Below are 24335 nucleotides of genomic sequence, written 5' to 3'. Positions count from 1 at the left end.
GTACATACACCTTTACCTTTATCTCAATGTCTCTTTGTACCCAATAACCTCTCGCCACTCGGTCACCTCTGGTCAAAACACTTGCTGCCACTGCTGACTACTTGTAGCTGTCACCTCATGTCTGCCTGTATTCTTGTCTGCCCTACTGTCCATATCTCCTATTACGTGCATAGCACTCCATATCGCTGCCAGCAGGTGCTGTCCTTCTTTCTACTGTCTATAGTCCTACCAACTGCTTAATCCTCGATATTACCTAGTAGTACAGTCTAGTAGTCTGCCATACTTTTCTTACTGTGAATGTTAGATATAATGCATTCTTTTAGTTGAACCCTATAGTGATACATCTAGTGGAACAGATTATGATAGCGATGAGCCACCGGTACTCCCACCACGAACATGGAAAAGGAGTGGGGCTGGGGCTTCTGTACCTTCACTTCCTTTGTCCATTTCACCAATATCTCTCGGGCTAGATGCTTGCAATACTAACAAACTAGCAGCGCTGGAACCAGTCAGACTCGATGAGCATGTGCCGAACATAGCAGTTACCCCCCCTCAGATGTCAGTAGCCATGGCTTTACTGTGTAAGATATGCTTTCTGTTTTCCTTGTATAACCCCTCTGTGTGCTACCTATAGCATGTGTCAAAGAGTCGGGTACATCGCTTATACATGTATGGTTTAGGGAAACTGTGCAATTGTGTGAATAATGCGACTGGAAATTAATTTTCTATTGGTGTCTGATATTCAAGTGTTGTGTAGATTATTTTTAAATTGTATAGATCCTTGACAAGTGATGTGGGCTATTGTGAGAAAGTTTGTATTATTGTGAGATAATTTATATTATTGTGAGAAAGTTTGTATTATTGTGAGGTAATTTATATTATTGTGAGAAAGTTTGTATTATTGTGAGATAATATTGTGAGAAAGTTTGTATTATGGCGAGATGGTATGAATTGTTGTGATTATGTGTGGATTATTGTGAAATAGTGTGGATCATTATGAGACTGTGTGGATTATTGTGAGAAAGTTTGTATTATTGTGAGATAATATATAATATTGTGAGAAAGTTTGTATTATTGTGAGAAAGTTTGTATTATTGTGAGAAAGTTTGTATTATTGTGAGAAAGTTTGTATTATTGTGAGAAAGTTTGTATTATTGTGAGAAAGTTTGTATTATTGTTAGAAAGTTTGTATTATTGCGAGATGGTATGAATTGTTGTGATTATGTGTGGATTATTGTGAAATAGTGTGGATTATTATGAGACTGTGTGGATTATTGTGAGACTGTGTGGATTATTATGAGACTGTGTGGATTATTATGAGACTGTGTGGATTATTGTGAGACTGTGTGGCTCGGAACACCATCGCTGTCACTTATGCTGTCCTTTCACTCTTTTACTGATCTTGCACCTAACATTTTCCTAAATATACCTTAACTACATGATTACATGTATATTAGTTTTTGTTCTACTACCGACCCACTAACTACTTCAGAATACGGGCAGGAGATGGTTTGTACTATGTCTTTGCTACAATCCTATAGTATAGACTATGTTCTTTAAAAGTTAGAATACAGTGAGATAAAAATACACGGGTCCTCTGTTCACAGCTAAAATAGATGAGTGTTTGATCTACCGGTGAACATCTCAATTGTTGTTCCTGACAAACATCTATATATAGAGAGACCAGCTGAATGCCCATCGTTGCCTGAGTCATAAACAATTCTTTGCATAGAAATTTTATTTTTATTTAACATAGCAACAGTTACCATTCTCACTTTCAAACTTTTATTATGAGAAGTGTTTTGTGCAGTTCAAATAAATTATGAGAAAAAATAAAACAACTGTAAAGGTTTTCAAACTTTTTCAAACAACTAACTTTTAAATTTCATATCATGAAAAAAGTGTTTTGTTGAAATAAGTTAAAGATAGGGTTGCGTCAAATTTGAGTTGATTTTAAAAGTATTTTTCTTTGTCTATCAGTTGATACGTTGTTTGTTGTATTAGGCAATCTCATTGTCAAGATATTTTAAGATTAAAATCGAAAAAATTTGATCGCGGTAAAAACTCTCAGACCAAAAAAACATGCCTCGACTTGCCCAAAATGATGTAACGCGTGATACAACCTGTCTCCATCTCTCGTATTCACATCGGCTATTGCGATAAAAGTCTAGTCCTACGCGGCTCTATTGGCATATATTTTATCTTGTATTTGCTCATGTTGGCTAGAATAAAATTTTAAATCCAGCTACAGATACATTATTTCCAATGTCTCAAAGGCCTCAAACAAGGAAAATTAAAAACTTGTCATATTAGCTTCCTCTAAATGCTGTGTAAACCTCTTAGTACCGACTACCAATTCTACCGGTCTACGGTAATTCTGTCAAGCAAACTATGTAGAATAAGATCTTTGTATCGGCATAGTTCCATCGCTACCCACACTAATGATATACATATACAGCCTCCCAAAAGCCCCGCCCACATTATGCCTGTCGCCTATTCTGGGGGTGGGGCTGTATATCATTGCCTACACCGAAAACTAGTTTCATACTACCATAAGTAAAATAAGCAAGCTGCGTCTTTGAAAAGAATATGTGGCGAAACCAACTACATCCCTAAAAGTCATGTACATTGTATAGTCGACTGTCAACGTGTCATTATTGGTATCAATGTGTAGAAAAAATTCACTTGTCACATTTGATTAGTTGATTCAAGTACTAAACAAATGGTCGAGCTATGCAAAAATGCCTGTCCATTCAGCTCTGATTACACTTCATAAATCCATCTATCAAAAAAGATTTCAGCACAGATGTCAACTGGGCTATGATATATTCAATGTTCTGCAAATCATGTTTTGCATTATCTTCAACAATATTATTTTAATATATAATTTTTACAAGCAAAAATATTTTCATTTCGGCATAAAGCTTTTATTAAAAATATTCATCAAGTCGTGGCCACTCGCATAGTTTCAGCTCATACAATAAGACAAATTCATCTACTGTAGCAAACTCAAACAAAACATCATGGTTTATGCAGCACACATTCAAGTCTCTCTTTCCCATTTATGGCAGTTTCCACCCTGACAAAGCTGCTTCGGCGGGTGGGACCACATAAACATCCTGTAATCGGTAAAACAAATGCAATAAATATATGTCATTCATAGATATGTCATTCTAACGCGTATCCACTGAAAGCTTTCAAATTGGGAGTTAGATAGAGAGTGAGTGTAATTTTAAAAATGAATAAATGTTTAACAAAAGCATAAGTACGCCAAGCTAACGATTCGAAGCTTTGGTTTTGGAAGTTAAGGATTTGCATTGATCAATCGATTTTCTTCGCTTTCTACAAGTGAGAAGTGAACATTTAAAGTCAAATCATAAATCTAATTTACTAGATAAAACTACCACAGAAAATTTGAAGCAAATATAGCTCAGTGAAACGATAAAAAATTATAAAACAATGATTGCTGATAGCAAAAAGTTATAATTTTATTAATTAGTGCATGTATTAATGAGTACTAAAAAATATTACCTTTAGTATATTCATCAATCGAAGCCATTGTATTGCTAGATGCTATGGATTAAAAAGTCGTCAAGAACTCACTGTACATACGTATCTCGCACACGCAGGAAATTACGTTATAACCTCAAACAGGGAAATATAATCTAAATGTAAACTCGACAGGAAACTCTATAGGAGACTCAAAGTAAAAGATAAATTTTCCTCCATTCTCCAATTTTCCTCCGTAGAATTTTTAACCACCTGATGCCCAGAAAACTCGGAATCACCTTCGCAGTAACTTTACAGCAATTTTTACAATTCTGTTGTTCGTCAATAAAACGTGTCGACCAAGTAATTCATTAAAGTAACCATGTTAATTAATTTGGTAAATATCGATGTTCATGCGATTTAATAATAGAGTAAAATTCCTAAATTTGAAATCACAGACAACGCGTTTTACGAGTGATAACATTTATTACGACCTATATAAAAATTTTGGGCTGATGATTGGCTAATGAAGCGGCCTTATATTTATCGCTCGTGGACTCTTTTCAGATGTATCACTAGTTACGTCACGAATGAAGCACCCGATGGAATGTGAGCTTTTTAAAAGATGGCCTCATTCAAACGCATATATCTCTGGACAGGATTGGTCTACAAAGACAAAAATGACATCAAATTGTAGCTGACGTTTTAGCCTTTTATTGGTCTCAATTTCATTAAATCGACCTTTTTGACGCAACCACATCTTTAATAGAGTAAATAAAACAGATTCAAATGTTTTTAAATGTAAATGTGAAATAATTAGCAAGTAATAGCTAAATAAAGTCTGTTTTGCTATGATTACAATGAAAAATGATTTAATATACAATTATATGATTTTAATTTGTTTCAGTGCTGACATCATGAGGCGAAAATATCAAATAGAGTGGTATAGAAACCCATAGTATTTATCTAATGCAAACACCCTCTGCTAAATATCATCAGAATTGTTATATACATACTGTGCATGTTAAAAGTTTGTATCAAAACAATACGTTAATCTTAGTGACTTTGGTGTATTTAGTGGTTTTGATCTGCAAAAAGATGTAATATTACAATGTACTACGTGCAGTATGTACCATGGGGAGTACTTACCTTGTGTACAGATGTACAACATAAACGTTGAATTTAACTTGAATGCATTTAGCTTACTAAACACATACTGGAAGCTAAGCTTTAGTAAGTATTTTACTAAACTTCAACCTTGTCATGGGCTAAAATTTTATCACTTACCTGTTTTCGAATTCGTTTTCACTATAACTTATAACGAATAACGCTAAACTGAGATAGTGAGCATCGTATCTCTTTCAGGTGTTGTGGTAGGAATTTGAGCGAATAGCATATCGGCAATTTTGTTATTTCGTCGTAATCAGTTTGCCAAATTTGAATTTTAAGAGCAGCTTTGTTGATATCGTATCATATGGTGAAAAAAATTTGTCCGCCTCATAGCCTCACAGGAAAACAATTCATCGAAAACGGCATTGCGTTCCATATAGCAAGGCGAAAAAATGTTGTAACAGTGGCACCGTGACCCTGGAGTACACTGTATTAATTAATAATAACGAGTGCACATCTAGAGTGTGCAGCAAAATGATTTACAATATATACAAGCGCAGTGGATGTGATATGAATGTCTTAGCTTTGTTGTTACTTGTTGATTGACTTGATACCATATTGATATCATTAGTTCTAATCTAGGACGAAGGTGATTTTCCGTTACTGAAACTTTACCAGCTATAGCTGGACAGACGAATGACAGACAGACGGACAGACAGACGTTGAGATTTATATATATAGATTATTGTTCTGGGACTTTGTGTAGGATACTGGGACTTTGTGTAGGATACTGGGACTGTGTGTAGGATACTGGGACTTTGTGTAGGATACTGGGACTGTGTGTAGGATACTGGGACTTTGTGTAGGATACTGGGACTGTGTGTAGGATACTGGGACTTTGTGTAGGATACTGGGACTGTGTGTAGGATACTGGGACTTTGTGTAGGATACTGGGACTGTGTGTAGGATACTGGGACTTTGTGTAGGATACTGGGACTTTGTGTAGGATACTGGGACTGTGTGTAGGATACTGGGACTGTGTGTAGGATACTGGGACTTTGTGTAGGATACTGGGACTGTGTGTAGGATACTGGGACTTTGTGTAGGATACTGGGACTGTGTGTAGGATACTGGGACTGTGTGTAGGATACTGGGACTGTGTGTAGGATACTGGGACTTTGTGTAGGATACTGGGACTGTGTGTAGGATACTGGGACTTTGTGTAGGATACTGGGACTGTGTGTAGGATACTGGGACTGTGTGTAGGATACTGGGACTTTGTGTAGGATACTGGGACTGTGTGTAGGATACTGGGACTTTGTGTAGGATACTGGGACTGTGTGTAGGATACTGGGACTTTGTGTAGGATACTGGGACTGTGTGTAGGATACTGGGACTTTGTGTAGGATACTGGGACTGTGTGTAGGATACTGGGACTGTGTGTAGGATACTGGGACTTTGTGTAGGATACTGGGACTGTGTGTAGGATACTGGGACTTTGTGTAGGATACTGGGACTTTGTGTAGGATACTGGGACTTTGTGTAGGATACTGGGACTTTGTGTAGGATACTGGGACTTTGTGTAGGATACTGGGACTTTGTGTAGGATACTGGGACTTTGTGTAGGATACTGGGACTTTGTGTAGGATACTGGGACTTTGTGTAGGACTGTTCATATTATTTTTTTCTGGGACTGGTGAAACTGCATATTAGAAAGGTGTAACGAGAAATGTACAAAGTACACAAAGTACATAAAGTACATAAAGTACATTACTAAACTAAGTAATCTTAGAAAAGAAATTTTTATTTTTGTTTTACGTTGACAATGAATGAAAACGTAGGCCTGCAGAAGTACAGGTTCAGCTGTATAGTTGTGTTAGGGATACGTACTGTAACTTAAACTAACTTACGCTATATATATATATATATGTGTATTTCATCTTTACATGTTTGTGATTGTCATGCATTGTCAGTTTTCATCTTCAACTTCTTGACTTTTACTTTAGACATTCTCAAGCTATCAACACATTAGCGGGTTTTTGCTCGTTTTGTGCAAGCTCTCTTGGAGAAAAAACTCTCAATTGAACACACTTGAGACGAGTTGCTGACAAATCCTACTGACATATTTCCACTCTTGATTACCGATCAGACTGCCTTCAATCTACTTAAAAATTTTCGTCTTTTGAAGAAATAAACTAAATTACTACATCGCTGCTTTCCACCATGTTAAAAAAAATTGCGCACGAATACAAAATGAAGTAAAAGATTACAAAGTAGTATAATAATTAAAACGTTGTGTTTATTTTTGTTTACTTTTTGACAAATTCTGGTATTACAAGAGGCCTTACCATTGCCATCTCTCATCATACATTGTTTAGGGGGCAGTTGACCAAGTTTTTTCCATAAATAAACCAATGAGCAGGCTAGATGCTTAGCAAGTGTCATGCTGATATGTTTGCCTGCTGAAAATAGAGCGAGTAGGGGTGTCCAAGATTTGGCCATGTTTGTCTGAACAATATCGCCCTTGAAAGCACTCAAACAGTTGCTTGTGCGTTTATATCTTAACGCTTTGAATAACATGTGTTAGACTTAAATATTTAATAAAAAGGGTCTGATATCAGGTACATTACGTGATGAAAAGGTTTTGATATCAGGTACATTACGTGATGAAAAGGTTCTTATACCAGGTACATTACGTGATGAAATGGTTTTCATACCAGGTACATTACGTGATGAAAAGGTTCTGATACTAGGTACATTACGTGATAAAATGGTTCTGATACCAGGTACATTACGGAATGAAAAGGTTTTGAAACTCGGTACATCACAAGATGAAATGGTTTAGATGTGCTATGATAAGGTTTGCTCCAGCATTTTCAATTATGCAATTTGGTTTTTCTCGAGGAAGTATCATTTATTCAAAACTTTGTAAAATGACACCGTAAGAGTTAGCTACTGCGCAAAGTAGCAAGAGACATTTGTGTTCTAATTCAAGCCTTCCAACGTGATTTTGTGTGACAAAAATTATGGTGAGAGATGAGTGTTAGGTTAGGACTGGTAACCAGAAAAGTCGTACCAACCGATTGGTGGTCCATAGCTCTGATCACTTTAGATTCGCTACTGCTTGTATGAATTCTTTACTGACTATCTGCTGTTGCTCATGATACGATTACCTTGCAGCGGAAAGTGTCAAGATGACACAAGGGAACCGAGAAGAGGTCGAAGCTATGACTCACGATGAAAAGGACAATGGAAGGATGGTAAGCTTTATTTTACTTTACAGAAGTCATGGTGAGGTATATAGCTACGGTGAGGTGTATAGCTACAGTGATGTATATAGCTACAGTGAGGTATATAGCTACAGTGAGGTCTATAGCTACAGTGATGTATATAGCTACAGTGAGGTATATAGCTACAGTGAAGTATATAGCTACAGTGAAGTATATAGCTACAGTGAGGTATATAGCTACAGTGATGTATATAGCTACAGTGAGGTATATAGCTACAGTGATGTATATAGCTACAGTGAGGTATATAGCTGCAGTGAGGTATATAGCTATGGTGAGGTATATAGCTATAGTAAGGTATATAGCTACAGTGAGGTATATGCATGTAGCTACAGTGAGGTATATAGCTACAGCAAGGTATATAGCTACAGTTAGGTATATACATGTAGCTATGGTGAGGTATATAGCTACAGTGAGGTGTAAGCTATGGTGAGGTATATAACTATGGTAAGGTATATAGCTACAGTGAGGTATACTCATGTAGCTATGGTGAGGTATATAGCTACAGTGAGGTGTATAGCTATGGTGAGGTATATAACTATGGTAAGGTATATAGCTACAGGGAGGTATATGCATGTAGCTACAGTGAGGTATATAGCTACAGCAAGGTATATAGCTACAGTTAGGTATATACATGTAGCTATGGTGAGGTATATAGCTACAGTGAGGTGTATAGCTATGGTGAGGTATATAACTATGGTAAGGTATATAGCTACAGTGAGGTATACTCATGTAGCTATGGTGAGGTATATAGCTACAGTGAGGTGTATAGCTATGGTGAGGTATATAACTATGGTGAGGTATATAGCTACAGTGAGGTGTATAGCTATGGTGAGGTATATAACTATGGTAAGGTATATAGCTACAGTGAGATATACACATGTAGCTATGGTGAGGTATATAGCTACAGCGAGGTATATATCTACGGTTAGGTATATACATGTAGCTATGGTGAGTATATAGCTACAGTGAGGTATATAGCTAGAGTGAGGTATATACATGTAGCTATGGCGAGGTATATAGCTATGCTGAGCTATAAATTTATGGTGAAACTAGTGATTTTATTTTGTTTTTACTTATCTATTTTTATTTTGTTCGAGTTTATTTTTTAGTTTTTGTACTTTCCCTCCGTTGTTGAGCAGTTGATTATCAATAGGCTAGTCTGTTTACCTGCTGGTGAGATGCTGTCCGCTGGAGATTGTACTTTTAGTAAAACCTTTTGCTACACTCTTTACTGGAGGTATCTAGATGTTATCAGTGTTAGAGTTTGTGTTGTAACCACTGGCATGGTTTGCTCATGGTAACCCATTAAAAGGTAAGACCTCTGTTGTAACCACTGGCATGGTTTGCTCATGGTAACCCATTAAAAGGTAAGCCCTCTGTTGTAACCACTGGCATGGTTTGCTCATGGTAACCCATTGAAAGGTAAGCCCTCTGTTGTAACCACTGGTATGGTTTGCTCATGGTAACCCATTGAAAGGTAAGACCTCTGTTGTAACCACTGGTATGGTTTGCTCATGGTAACCCATTAAAAGGTAAGCCCTCTGTTGTGATCACTGGCATGGTTTGCTCATGGTAACCCATTGAAAGGTAAGCCCTCTGTTGTAACCACTGGCATGGTTTGCTCATGGTAACCCATTGAAAGGTAAGACCTCTGTTGTGACCACTGGCATGGTTTGCTCATGGTAACCCATTGAAAGGTAAGCCATCATTGTAACCACTGGCATGGTTTGCTCATGGTAACCCATTAAAAGGTAAGCCCTCTGTTGTGACCACTGGTATGGTTTGCTCATGGTAACCCATTGAAAGGTAAGCCCTCTGTTGTGACCACTGGTATGGTTTGCTCATGGTAACCCATTAAAAGGTAAGCCCTCTGTTGTGACCACTGGCATGGTTTGCTCATGGTAACCCATTGAAAGGTAAGCCCTCTGTTGTAACCACTGGCATGGTTTGCTCATGGTAATCCATTGAAAGGTAAGCCCTCGTTGTAACCGCTGGTATAGTAGACTGATGGCAACCATAGAAGTAGGAGAGTTGGTTGTAACCACAATTGGAAAGGAGTGGCTGGTCATTTTTAGTGTGGATTAGTTAGGGACGGCTGTTGATAAGCGAGTGTGGATAGTTGCGCTGTTGCAATGATAAGCGACTGGTGGCTCAGGGGCCGGCCACTCCTACGTGCAACTCCTATGTTCACTATTAACAATATTACTCCTACAGCCCATTGATATCAAACCTCACTTGCAGGACTTGAAGAGGTTCAGTACTTCATGTCCGAGCTTAGAAATTTCAGCTCTTTATGATGCTCCTGCTAGTGCTCCAATGGCCATTCAACCACGACAGAATAGAGGTAAGTTATTGCCCATCTGCTCAGCTACCTGTCACTGTCAGCTGTCTGTCACTATCAGCTGTCTGTCACTGTCAGTTGTTTATCACGGTCAGCTGTCTATCACGGTCAGCTGTCTATCATGGTCAGCTGTCTATCACGGTCAGCTGTCTATCACGGTTAGCTGTCTATTACGGTCAGCTGTCTATCACTGTCAGCTGTCTGTCACTGTCAGCTGTCTGTCACTGTCAGCTGTCTGTCATTGTCAACTGTCTGTCACTGTCAACTGTCTGTCACTGTCAACTGTCTGTCAATGTCAACTGTTTGCCACTGTCAACTGTTTGTCACTGTCAACTGTTTATCACTGTCAACTGTTTGCCACTGTCAACTGTTTGTCACTGTCAACTGTTTATCACTGTCAACTGTCTGGCACTGTCAACTGTCTGGCACTGATATCTTTAATTGATAATATAACATTTTAATATTCGAAAGTCTCACTGTTGTTTGCTGATGAATATATGATATGCTTGTTGTTATGTGTACTCATGCATTGCGGCACTTATGGATGCACTTCTTGCCGATGATTAATACATGAAATGAGTGGCACGGTTGTCCCTGTTTTACTAGGATTACAACACCATTTAGCTGCGAAGGCTATTAGGTAGTACCTGGTATAAGTTATGGGGCATTAGTTGAGCCAATGAGAAGAAAGCGAGAGATAATGAGGTTTTGTTCATCATGGTAGTTTCTGAATGCTGAGATCACTCAAGCAGTCGCACACTCAATCAGGCTCTTGTTTGACTTAGCATGACCCAAGTGTAACTAATCGTATCCAGTTTCCTATCATATTCTCCTCGCCTCACAGTCACATGGTCGTCACATGGCTAGTTGCTCTCCACATTCAATTCTAATTAAGGTCCTTTATTGGCTTTCTGAAGGGTGTGAGTGGTGTAACAGTGTAACGTGTAGCCGTGTAGCGAACATCGGGTGCATTTGTCATTAAGCCTTTAAGCATAAATGTTTGGTTATGGTAGCCAAAATATGCTAAAGGTTGACTTGCAACAAAACTTCACATTACATTTATTTGGTATCAAAAGGTTCACCATGTCTTACTCTGCTGTGTTGTAGGTGCAAAATATGTAAAAATGTGATTACAAGCTCTTAAAAGCTCAAAAATGAACAGTTAACTGCAGCCATCACGAAAACGCCGTAGTACTCAACTCGATCTGGCTATTGTTTTGACACCGTGATTCACGTGAATTGAAAGGCCAATAAAAGGCTCAATATAAAACGTTTCGTAGCACTAGCTTATGACAAACACTTCGGGTACTACCGGAAAACCCTTATCAAATATAGACGCTCGCGACTTTTCAGTTTTGTTTCAGCTTGGTCTAATCATCTAGTCGTAATCTGATCATGTGACCCATACTTCCTGCCATACAGCGTGAACAATTTCTGCAGCATTTTTCGACTATCACAGGTGACTAACAGGCTACTCCTGTTTATCAGAGGATGATATGCACTCCTTCGACTTGTACAACTACGTCCCATTAGAGCCATTTTGGAGAAGGATTCCAACCTACAGCGTTTTCGTGATGGCTTCGATTAACTGTTCATTTTTGAGCTTTTAAGAGCCTGTAATCACATTTCCACGTATTTGACACCTACAACACAACAGAGTAAGATATGGTGAATCTTTTGATACCAAATAACTGTAATGGGAATTTTGTTGCAAGTCAACCTTTAAGGCATTTATGAGGAACTCGAGCCGTGCCATTTAACAAAGTATGCAACAAATGTATCTACATACCACAGACCCTACCTGACTCTGTTATCATGTACCATCGTGTGTCCTGTACGTCGGGTATCATGTACGTCGTGTATCATGTACGTCGTGTATCATGTACGTTCTGTATCATGTACGACGTGTATCATGTACGTTCTGTATCATGTGCGTCGTGTATCATGTACGTTCTGTATCATGTATGTCGTGTATCATGTATCCTGTACATCGCGGACTCCAATCAAGGCAAAAGCTACCATAATTCTCCTGCAATAACGAACGATGTGTCATTGGAATACAAACATCTCGTAGGCACCCCTTAATGTTGTCACAACCCGTCACACTTTTGCTTACTACGCATGCTCCTACGGGACTCGGGTTCTTACTCAGACATCACGTAAAAAGAAGATCAGAGGGCGTCTTAGCCTGTTATAGCAAGTGATCTCCATTTATTGGTTCTGGTCAATAATGTCATGGTTTTAGCCAATTCACGTCACGACTCCATAACAGGCATGGTTTCGCATTATTTTGTACATGAAGGTGCACAACTCCAAACGGATTAGTAGTTGTTATTGAATTGAAGATGAAGTAAACTTGGCTCTTGGATAATGCATGTGAATTAATACCTAAGTGACTCTTGGAGTTATCAGAATATAATTGTTATTATATTTACTCGACTATAAAGCTCAATAACACCAACAGTTGATGTTTCACTGTGATTGCTGCTCCCTTATAGACAACTTGCCCTTAACTACCCAGTCGCCGTAGAGCGCTCGCCATAGAGCGGTCGCCCTGGAGCAGTCGCCGTAGAGCAGTCGCCGTAGAGCAGTGCTATTATAACAGTTACGTTACACGCTTCATCAGCTATGTATCCAGTTATTATACACCCACATTTACAACATAAGACTTCATATATAGCCAAGTGTAATGGTGTAGTAGAGAGGATACTAGCGTTAGAGGTGCGAGTAAACCAACCTAACGCTTGCTAAGGTTACAGTATGAATATGGAGTTGTCTATTGTTATTGTAATAAGTGCTACCATGGCAAAACGATTCCCATTTGCTCTGTATCTGTTAAGATGAAATATCATTCGCTCTAAGTTGAATTCATGTTGCAATTGCAAAGGACGACAGACACCAGTATGTAGTAATTTTTAATAGTGCGTGTTTTATGGGATACGACCATTTGTATGTTGTATACAACATTGGCAATTGGCAATGCTGTGTTTGTGGCACATTGGACATGCCATATGCAAATTCATTCTTGGGGCTTAATTTACCACACAAGTCTGATGACAATACTGATGTCTCCCATCAGTATTGTCACTGTCTCATCACAACCTTGTCCCTGTCTCATCACAACCTTGTCACTGTCTCATCACAACCTTGTCACTGTCTCATCACAACCTTGTCACTGTCTCATCACAACCTTGTCACTGTCTCATCACAACCGTGTCACTGTCTCATCACAACCTTGTCCCTGTCTCATCACAATCTTGTCACTGTTTTATCACAGAGTGATGAGACAGGTTATGATGGGACAGTGACAAGATACTATATACAGTTGTATAGGTATCTATAGATATTCATACATATACTATATACAGCTGTATAGGTCTCTATAGATATTCATACATATACTATATACAGTGTATAGGTATCTATATATATTCATACATATACTATATACAGTTGTATAGGTATCTATAGATATTCAAACATATACTATATACAGTTGTATAGGTATCTATAGATATTCAAACATATACTATACTAACTGATGATTCGGTAATGATATAATTATTACAAACTGAAAAAAACAAAATAAAAATCCTGCATATGTAGAATTAATAATAACAATTCGTGCATAGAAGAGTGTGTGTGTGTGTGCATAAAAAAGGTTACTGTTCCACCAGAAGCTATCCATCAAAACTTTGAATACGATGAAACGGAGACAATATAATTATCCGCACGAGAAGAATTGGCCTTGACCCCAGATATAGTAATGAAACCTTATGAAAAATACTTGTCACTGTCTCATCAGAGAGTGATGAGCCAGTGACAAGGTTATTTAAATATTTGTGAACTGGTCTCCATAGCAACAAACCGTATACATGTGTTTATGTATATTAATGTGCCAGTTCACAAATATTTATCAGTACGTACTTGTTTCATTTTAATCTCTAACTGCCTGGTGGGCAGCTATTGATTGTAGAAGGCTAGCTAGCATGTTCATCCATCATACAGACTAGACAAAAATTGACTTAACAATAGCATTGAGGTGGCTAACTGGTTGCTGGCAGCAAACTGACCTAATTCTTATAGTAGACTAGAGCTCTGTATGTGGTCACGATTCTGATCGGGGAGTGTTTGTATAACTGTGATCAGAAGGTTCCCGTTTTGTCTTTTTAATGGAGATATGCTGAGCCAGCTTTGTGCCTTTTAACTTCATTTTCACTCTTTGCTATGTTTAACTCTTTTCTGTTAGCTATAGTTAGCTACTGTTAGCTATAGTTAGCTATAGTTAGCTACAGTTAGCTATAGTTAGCTACTGTTAGCTACTGTTAGCTATAGTTAGCTACAGACCTGAACATATAGCCTTATAAATATAGATACCTTTGCTACTGTATATGTATGAATATCTATAAATATGTATGCAGCTGTATGTAGTATAGGTATGAATATCTATAGATACTTGTGCAGCTGTATATAGTGTATGTATGAATATCTATAGATACCTGTGCAGCTGTATATAGTGTATGTATGAATATCTATAGATACCTGTGCAGCTGTATATAGTGTATGTATGAATATCTATAGATACCTGTGCAGCTGTATATAGTATATGTATGAATATCTATAGATACCTGTGCAGCTGTATATAGTATATGTATGAATATCTATAGATACCTGTGCAGCTGTATATAGTGTATGTATAAATATCTATAGATACCTGTGCAGCTGTATATAGTATATGTATGAATATCTATAGATACCTGTGCAGCTGTATATAGTGTATGTATAAATATCTATAGATACCTGTGCAGCTGTATATAGTATATGTATGAATATCTATAGATACCTGTGCAGCTGTATATAGTATATGTATGAATATCTATAGATACCTGTGCAGCTGTATATAGTGTATGTATAAATATCTATAGATACCTGTGCAGCTGTATATAGTATATGTATGAATATCTATAGATACCTGTGCAGCTGTATATAGTGTATGTATAAATATCTATAGATACCTGTGCAGCTGTATATAGTATATGTATGAATATCTATAGATACCTGTGCAGCTGTATATAGTGTATGTATGAATATCTATAGATACCTGTGCAGCTGTATATAATATCTTAGCTGAATGCTCGGCATTGCCTGGGTAATACAAAATTCTTTGGACAGAAAATTTATTTTTATTTGACACAACATTTACCATCCCAACTTTTAAACTTCATATCATGGAAAAAGCGTTTTCTTAGCAATTCAAATGAATTGAGAGAAAAAAGAAAACAATTGTAAAGTTTTTCAAACCTTTGCAAACAGTTGCAACTTTTAAATTTTATATCATGGAAGTGCTGTGTTGAGATAAATTAGGAGGAAAAATAAAACTGTAAATATGTTTAAATGGAAATGTGAAATCATTAGCAAGTAATGGCTAAATATAGCCTGCTTTGCTACGATTACAACGAAAAATTATTTTGTATACGGTTATATGATGATAGACTGTTTCAGTGTTGGCCTCATAAGGCGAAAATATCGTATAGACGTATAGAATGGTATAGAAACCCATAGTAATGACCTAATGCAATCACTGCTTGTTAAAAATAATGAAAATCATCATCATTAAAAATAGTAACCAAACATTATGTTAACCTTAATAACTATAACAGTTACGTACAATAACTTTCGTGTATTTTGCAGGTATAATCTGTTAAAAAATGTAACATTACAATGTAATACGTGCAGAGTTGTTACCTTCAAGACAGACGTGTAACATAAACGCTGAATCCAACTTATATAAATTTAGCTTACTAAACACATACTTGAAGGAAGTTTTAGTATGCGCTTTAGTAAACTTTTAACTAAAATTTTATCGCTTATCTGTTTGCGGAACCCATTTTTACCATAAAGGATGACGCTGAACTGAGATATAGTCGTCAAATTGTAATTTTGAGAGAAATTATTGTCGATGTCATTTTGCGGAAAACAAATTAGCCCTAGAACGGCGAGGACGGAAAAGCATCGAGTTTCATAAAGTTAAGAGTTCATAGAATTATTACGTCATTTAACATGTGAAATCGGGTAAAAAGGATGTATAAAGTATATAGTAATAGCTTTGAAACGTAAATCCATCGTAGTCTGGTGGTTAGTCAATTGGATTTCGCACCTACGGTCGCAATAATCGCGAGTTCAAATTCAGCAGATTGCGAGCTTTTAATTCTAAGATTTTAATAGCTATAGCCAGGCAAACTGATATCTAAACAGACTAGAAACTTTGAGATTTGTATATATACACTAGCTGTGCGGCCCGGCGTTGCCCGGGTAATACTAAAGTTTTTGGACAGAAAATTGATTTGAATTTAACATAAAACAAAATTTGCCATTCAAACTTTTAAACTATATATCATAAGAGAGATGTTTTGTGTAGTTGAAATAAATTGAGAGAGAAAATAAAAGCAACTGTAAAGGTTTTCAAACTTTGTCAAACAACTGTAACTTTCAAACTTCATATCATGAGGAAAAGGTTTTGTGCAGGACAACTAAATTAAAAATAAATAAAACAGCTGTAAAGGTTTTCAAACAGTAAGTTTAAAATTTCATAACTTGAAATAGCTGTTTCGTTGAAAGGAATTAGAAGGAAAAATAAAAATGTAAAGGTGTTTAACTGTAAGTGTGAAATCATTAGAAAGTAATGGCTAAATATAGTCTGCTTTGTTATGATTACAATTATTTGGTATACGATTATATGATTTTAATTCGCTTCAGGGTTGGCATGTGAAAATATCGTAGGCTATAGGCGTACATAGAGTGGTATAGAAACCCATAGTCATTATCTAATGCAATCACCTCCTGGTAAAACTCATCATCATTAAAAATAGTACCAAAATACTATGTTAACCCTGGTAACTATAGGTACATACAATGACTTTAGTGCATTTTGTGGTTATGATCTGCAAGATAAAACGTTACAATGTACTACTGTGGAGAGTTCTTACCTTCGAGACAGATTGTAACATAAACGCTGAATTTAACTTAAATGAATATAATTTACTAAACACATACTTGAAGGAAGTTTTAGTATGTAAACTTCAAACTTTCAACAGAAATTTTATCGTTTTCGTTAGCGAGTTGTGTTTATTATAACGGATACCAGATATAACGGATACCAGATATAACAGATATGGATAACTCGCCATGGCGAGTTCAATGATGTATATTTTAATAACGTATATAATCGGTGGACTAATCACCAAATTTCAAGTTCGAGATAAATTATTGTTGATTTCGTGGGCCGAACAAATTTGTCCTAACGAAAAAAAGACGAAGCAGAAGAAGCATCGTGTTGTATATACTTAGGTCCCAAAATATTTTAATATACATAATTGTCCGCGCGAGAAGAATTTGCCTTGACCCCAGATATAGTAATTGAACCTTATGAAAAATATTTCTTTAACAGGGGCATCGTAACGCGTAGCCGCATTGGTAAAATAATCAGCGTACGCTATAGCTATATCGATAACCCTTAATGACAGGCAGACATACTTTGAGAAATATATATAGGCCTATGCCTATAGATATAGATGTTTGGCCAGTATGTACAACAGTCAATTAGTTTCAGACATGTTAGACTGTGTTTCCAGCCGGTCGGTTATGGGGCTTCATGACTCCTGTAAGTGCTAATGTTGCTGGCTTATTGACAGGCCAGTACAAGTCAATGCTTGACGTCACACAAGAGGAGAATGAGGAAGAAGTGGAAGCAGATGCATGTGAGGCGGCGCTGAACCGTAGACCAAGCGGAGAACGACCGAAATCTTTGGACTTTTCTGCTCTTGGGCCCAAGTTAAGCATAGCTGGAGTGACTGTAGGCGCATCATCTTCAGGTAGGACGGTGCTGGTGTGAGCCTAATTCTTTTACCAGTGGACTACAGTGCTGACTAGAGTTGGAACATGTTATGCTAATAGGGCTGCTGATGCCAAGATTGGTATTCTAGCAGAGCTATAATGGGGGCTAGGTATATTTGTACAATTCTCTAGTATTTTTAGGATCTATTCCTCCGGTTAATTTCTGTGTGAGCCATAAATCCATCATAGTGTTTTCATATAGCCTCCATCAGTCTTGCTCATTTTGGCAGTGAGAGTCGAAAGGAAGTGCAAAATGCATTTAGAGAAGCGGGCAGCCATCTTGCATATATACCCTCGCGTATCAGCATAGCTTCATTCAGCTTCAGATTTAAAGTTTATTTTTCTAGAGTTGGATAAAAGCTCATTTGCTGATAAAAACACCAAGGTCAGCTTTACTATGTTTGGTGGGGCTAAGAAAGAGAAGACAAGATTTCATCAGGGAGTGGAGAGTGCCGGTAAAAGAAGGTAGGAATCTATGGAAGCTATGGAAACAGTTTCTTACCAAGTCCATATTTGCTTATATTGCACTAAATAGTGTACAGGCCTGGATGTTCCTGCACATCAGCCAGTGTTCACACACATGACTGTCCACACACATGACTGTCCACACACATGACTGTCCACACATATAACTGTCCACACATATGACTGTCCACACACATGACTGTTCACACATATGACTGTCCACACATACAGTGACCATACATGACAGTTACCACACATGATAGTATCCATATTAAACTCTATCCCCACTGGACTGTGACCATGACCAATAATAGTGGGTGCACCGGAACCTCTACTTAGGATTGACGTAGGATACAATTTTTTTAGTATAAATGTTAAATTTGAGCAATATTTGAATTGACTTCAATGTGCCAATATACAGTGTTCCAAGTTTCCCGAAATCTCAAAGGGATAAAATAAATAATTTACAATAGACATACCGTACAGGATGAATTTATTCGCGGAGTTATATTTCGCGAGAATTGTCTTTTCATGCATATTCGCGGATGAATTTATTCGCGGCTAAAAACTGCCACTCTCTAGGAAAAGTTAACTCTATTACGTCTAGCAATAGAGTTAACCTTACGCATGCGCGGCTGCGCGCATTGCGCCTTTCGTTTTCTATTTAGCTTACAACAATGGGTGGATCGTGCTAAGCTATAAATTCTTTGTTGCGTTCAGAGGTTTTCACGAATATTCACAGATTTGGAGGCCTTTGATGAACCAATAATTTGTGGTAAGTAATGAGTTTTTCACATTTACTAAATTAGTAGAATTTTACTTTGGTTCTTCGGTAAAACGCAGTACTTATTTTTTCCATCCCTACCGCTTCATTATTTGTTTTAGTGTGAGAGAGATTTTTCATCATACACCGAAGAACAATGATTGCAAGGGTGGTAGATGTCATTCTTAGAAGATCACGAATCATTCAGGGAGGTCTGGAAATTCAGATAGAAGTGACCGCAGCTACTTACGAGGAGAATATATCTGTTTTAAAAAAGGAACAAAAACGCCTTTACGAGCACAAATCTTTGGCCAGCCGGCAGAACTTTGCAATAGTAAGCTACGAGGAGAGTTCTGATGATAACTTCCTTACCAGCCATGTAGTAGCGAGAGAATCGCCTTTAACATCTACCCAAGACAGTGACAGCGATGTAGAGCTGCTATTACCAAAATAACTAGTCAGAGAGCGCCATTACACGCTAGTATTCACTTATCAAGAGTATCAGTTTAATTTTATTGCTCTAGACAACCGCCATATAAACTAAACTGTTTATATTTACTCCATTCATCGTTTGTAAAATTTTATTTGTACACTCAAGTTTGTAATAAATTACAATATATTTATACATGAAATAAAATATATAATTTAATCATGTTTGCTGCAGCGATATCAAGGAGTTGTTGTCAATGAAGGGGTCTAGGTTGACTGGTTGCTTCTCTGCCAATATTCCTGCCTTGATGAATATTACTACTTGTCTCTAGTTTTCGTAATCGGAGTAGGTTGTTTCATTCTCAATCTGCAGTAAACACAAAAAGAAAAAATATTAACGAGCGTTAAGTAAGTACAAAAACAATAGCTGAAGTATTTAATGAAAGCGATCAGTTTTTAAACAAAAGAATTAACTAATGCAGTTAATAATGGAAAAACGTATCTGCACTGCACATCAAATACATACCATAATGTCCAGATCAGAATCATGATCGTCCTCAACTTCGGTATTAGAGATTGATGGAGTTGATTTCAATGTAAAAAGACTAGGAGAGCTTTTTTGCGATGATGAAGCCATGCCGAACTACTTGTAAAAATCTTGAATAATTTTGTAAAGTTTGCTGCAATGGCAATAAAACTTGAACCCCGGCGAAGATTTTAAAGAAGCTTTGGAACTCGGCTACGTTTAGTACTTCTGCCTAGTGGCTATTTTCGCTATGACGCCATTCTGCCTATCTTGTGACAACCTTGAATAATTTTGTAAATAAATGTAATGCATTGGCAATGGTGTTAGCTCAAAGCCCAGGCAATGATTTTAAAAATGTTTTGGAACTCACCTACGTTTAGTAGTTATATTAAAAACTAGCCTAGCGACTAGCTTTCAATATGATGCAGTAGTTATTCTCCCTTGTGATTAAAAATAGAACTAATTATTCACGGAATTTAATAATTCGCGGAGTTGACTGTTCGCGAAATCGCGAATTTTTATATCCATCGGATATTTTCATCCTGTACGGTAATAATATAATCATATAATAGAGTTATTGTATGCCAAGTGTATTCATATGATAGAGTTATTGTATGCCAAGTGTTATCATATAATAGAGTTATTGTATGCCAAGTGTAATCATATGATAGAGTTATTGTATGCCAAGTGTAATTATATGATAGAGTTATTGTATGCCAAGTGTAATCATATAATAGAGTTATTGTATGCCAAGTGTATTCATATGATAGAGTTATTGTATGCCAAGTGTATTCATATGATAGAGTTATTTTATGCCAAGCGTAATCATATAATAGAGTTAGTGTATGCCAAGGGTAATCATATGATATGATTTATTGTATGCTTATAGGGAGTGAAACTAATTAAACCATTTAAAGTCATACATCGATATACGAGCTTAATGGCTTAAGCTCGTATATCGAGGATACCCGATCTAATCCGTTCCGTTAATCCGTTCCGGGACTGAACTCGTATGTTAATTTACTCGCATCTCAAGGCACTATCTTCTATATAAAATATCTAATTTCCGGTTTGCCGCGTTTCGCCTTGTGTTCACTATAACTTTAGCTAACCTTCAAATAACTTTCTTCAAACTGATTCAAGGAGAAAGACTGAGTGACGCTGTTCTCGAAAGGTGTCTGCATACTTGGCCATATAGTGGCCACCGACAACCAGCTCGTATGCTCATATCTCAAAGATTACTCGTATCTCAAGAAAGAAACTTGTTCGAAAGTCGGCTCATATCGTTTCTCCATTTTGGGGCACTCGTATGTAGAGGTATGATTGTACTGTATATTTGTTAGGGAATATTTGTATATAGAGGTTTCACAATATGTCAATGTTTATTGGCCGGGCCAGAGGGTGAGGGGACAGATGTCAGAGGCCAGAGGGTGAGCCCGTTAAACTCTATGAATCTAGAGTTTCAATCTTCATATCTACCAGTGGCTTGCTTGGTTTTGTAGGCTGCGCATATTCGTAGGTACACCGTTGTGCATTGTCAGGAGAAAGGCCGTACCTGCATGGCTGTCATTCGTTTAAAGTCTGCCATTGTATGCTTTACATAGACTCATTGCTTTGTTATATTTTAGTCGCTTACATTTGAACTTCATTACTATTATTACTTATTATTATTTTATAAACAAAGATTCGCTAATTCTAACTGCGAATGAGTAGGAGCGCCCCCCCACCCCCATTTGTCATTTTTATAATGCTCTTACCGAAAAGCCTGAGATCTGTTTTAAACTTTCTTCGTAAGCTTTGCATTCATTCACTGCTAGTACCTTTAACTTCTGAGAGTGAACCCCATTCGATGTAAATAGATAATATTGGTGCTTCTTGCTGTTTGAAATAATGTATTCCCGTGTCTATGTGAGGCTACTAGCATGGCTTTACATGCTCTTGGCACACAATAACAGTGTAGTTGATTTACTGTTGATTATTTTGAAGGATGTTTTATAACCTTTGTACAACAATAATTTTTATATATTTTCATTTACGCGATTTCATTGTCTCCATTGGTTTGTCCTTCATGTAACGGCCTCGTTCAAATGTCGCTGAAATTTGCCAAATAGCACCAAGTTTGTATTTTTAACGCATCTAAAATGGGAAATAGCACACGTGTTTGTATTGGTAAATAGATTTTAGCAATTTAAAATATTGCGTTAGACATCTGTAATGCTAACAACTAGAGGCTGCAGTGTAAAATACATTTAGCTCGCATCACATCATGAGGTGCTGCGAGTATATTCTGTTGATTCACTAATAGTGTGTTAAGGAACTAGTATATTATGTTACAGCTGGTTTAATAGCAGCAGCGATGTGGACAGGTAAATCTCCTGATTCCTGCATGATCTCTCTGTTGCCTGGTGATTCTTGCATGATCTCTCTGTTGCCTGGTGCTCTGCTCTCATTGCCTGATCTCTCTGGTTTATGGCTCGCATTTGTTCTGCCTGTTTATTAATCACACTGATTAGAACTTCTGTCGGCTTCTTTAAGTTACCTAGTCGTGATTTATTTGCTGCTCAATTCTGCTTATTTTCATAGCAAATTTTGTCTTTGGAGATTTTTTCTCCGTTTCACAGAATTCATTCAGGTAGATACACTGCGTGTTAATAGTTGACCCGCATTGCCACCAAGTCAATGGCACTTACCCCCTACCCAGTTCTGGGCAGTGCTAGTCTCTTGGTCTCATGAAAGTAAACTGGTGCTCTTAGTCTTCAAGTTGAACCATCTATTTTGCTTGTTCAGTTTGGTGACTTTGCCTTGCGATGATGTCACCTCGAATTGTTGCGAGTTTCTTTTGGTGCTCAGCGGCTTCGGACAATAGTAATAGACGCAGGGATCGCTCCTCACAATTATTCTCACAAACACAACGTGATGGCTTCTCTTGTGTTGTGACAAAAGCAGGCTTTTCACCTCTGCATTCAACAGCAATTATCTAGAGTACTTGTCAAATGTCACGTTGGAGCTCAGTGAATTTATTTCTAGAAAAGCATTGTGATTCCAAAAAGGGAGTGTTTGTTGCATACAAAGCGAGCGGCTAGAATCATAGAATAGGTGGCGAGGTAAAGCGGTGCATTCTTGCCCTGGATAGTAGTGTATAAATGAACTCGCACAACAAATCTATAAAGAAAGATTGTTTTGAGTCAACGCAGTCAGTGTAGATGAGGCACGAGTGACGGGAGCAGAGGACAATCCACTAAAATTGTTCATCAATCTTGTTGGCAGTCTGTCGCGAAGCTTGGCTTACCTAATCATCCATCTCTCGCGATCTACTCCGAACTCACGAGTGAAATCAGGAGGGCTACTCACTGAGTAGGCTTGATGGTTGCCGCTACGCTCTTGCTCCTCCTGCTTCATTAAATTACTTCATTCCAAAGATCTGGAGATACTCCTCAAGTCATAAGTATTGCATGCGACGCAGAGGGAAGATTCTTAAAAGAGTCATCGTGCTTTTCCACACTCATCGCTACTATTCACGGATATTTTAGTATATGCAGCGAGAAGATAAGTCTTAATAGCACGGTATGTCTCAGACAGGGGCTAGGCTGCCGGTATCATGGGTGAGTGTCTACCAGCGCCCTCTCCCACCTAACTCTACAGGAATCAAAGCTCGGCTCATGAGCCTCGACGACTGCCTGCTCAGTGCTGTCCAGAACCGCCGTACCCTCTATCACAATGAGGAGTATGACATCGATGAGGAGAATGATATGGATGAGGGAAATGATATCGATAAGGAGAATGATATTGATGAGGGAAATGATGTCGATGAGGAGAACGGTAATGATGAAGAGGATGATGATGTGTTTATGGATAGTGTGGAGTCGATTGTGAGCCAACACCAACTTGGTCTAACCAGGCAGCACCTTCCCCAGTCTGGCAGGACAACGAGTGATCCAGACTACTACTCTAGCATACAGTATGTTTATGAAACTGCCTATAAGTTTTCATATCAGCCTGCTTATCCCAGTTAGCCTCACGCTCACTCTT

At 37.6% G+C, this 24335-nt stretch overlaps 1 protein-coding gene across 10 annotated transcripts in view; it reads left to right on the top strand.

The window, feature by feature from the left end:
• The window catches only part of LOC137390211 (rho guanine nucleotide exchange factor 2-like), an 87338-nt gene that overhangs the window by 8954 nt on the left and 54049 nt on the right, over window positions 1-24335 (top strand). For 9 of the 10 annotated variants that reach the window (XM_068076516.1, XM_068076515.1, XM_068076514.1 and 6 more), the window contains 5 exons: window positions 7780-7859; window positions 10131-10233; window positions 17922-18101; window positions 18471-18588; window positions 22643-22672. In XM_068076516.1, the coding sequence (XP_067932617.1) occupies window positions 7780-7859; window positions 10131-10233; window positions 17922-18101; window positions 18471-18588; window positions 22643-22672 (511 nt within the window). Of the gene's footprint in view, window positions 1-7779; window positions 7860-10130; window positions 10234-17921; window positions 18102-18470; window positions 18589-22642; window positions 22673-23627; window positions 24265-24335 lie in introns of those variants that run through there. The other variant, XM_068076518.1, reaches the window with a different exon arrangement.

Source organism: Watersipora subatra, chromosome 3, assembly GCF_963576615.1.
Source record: "Watersipora subatra chromosome 3, tzWatSuba1.1, whole genome shotgun sequence".
Classification (NCBI taxonomy): domain Eukaryota; kingdom Metazoa; phylum Bryozoa; class Gymnolaemata; order Cheilostomatida; family Watersiporidae; genus Watersipora; species Watersipora subatra.
Note: the sequence above shows the minus strand (reverse complement) of the source record. Positions and strands in the feature narration are given on the sequence as shown.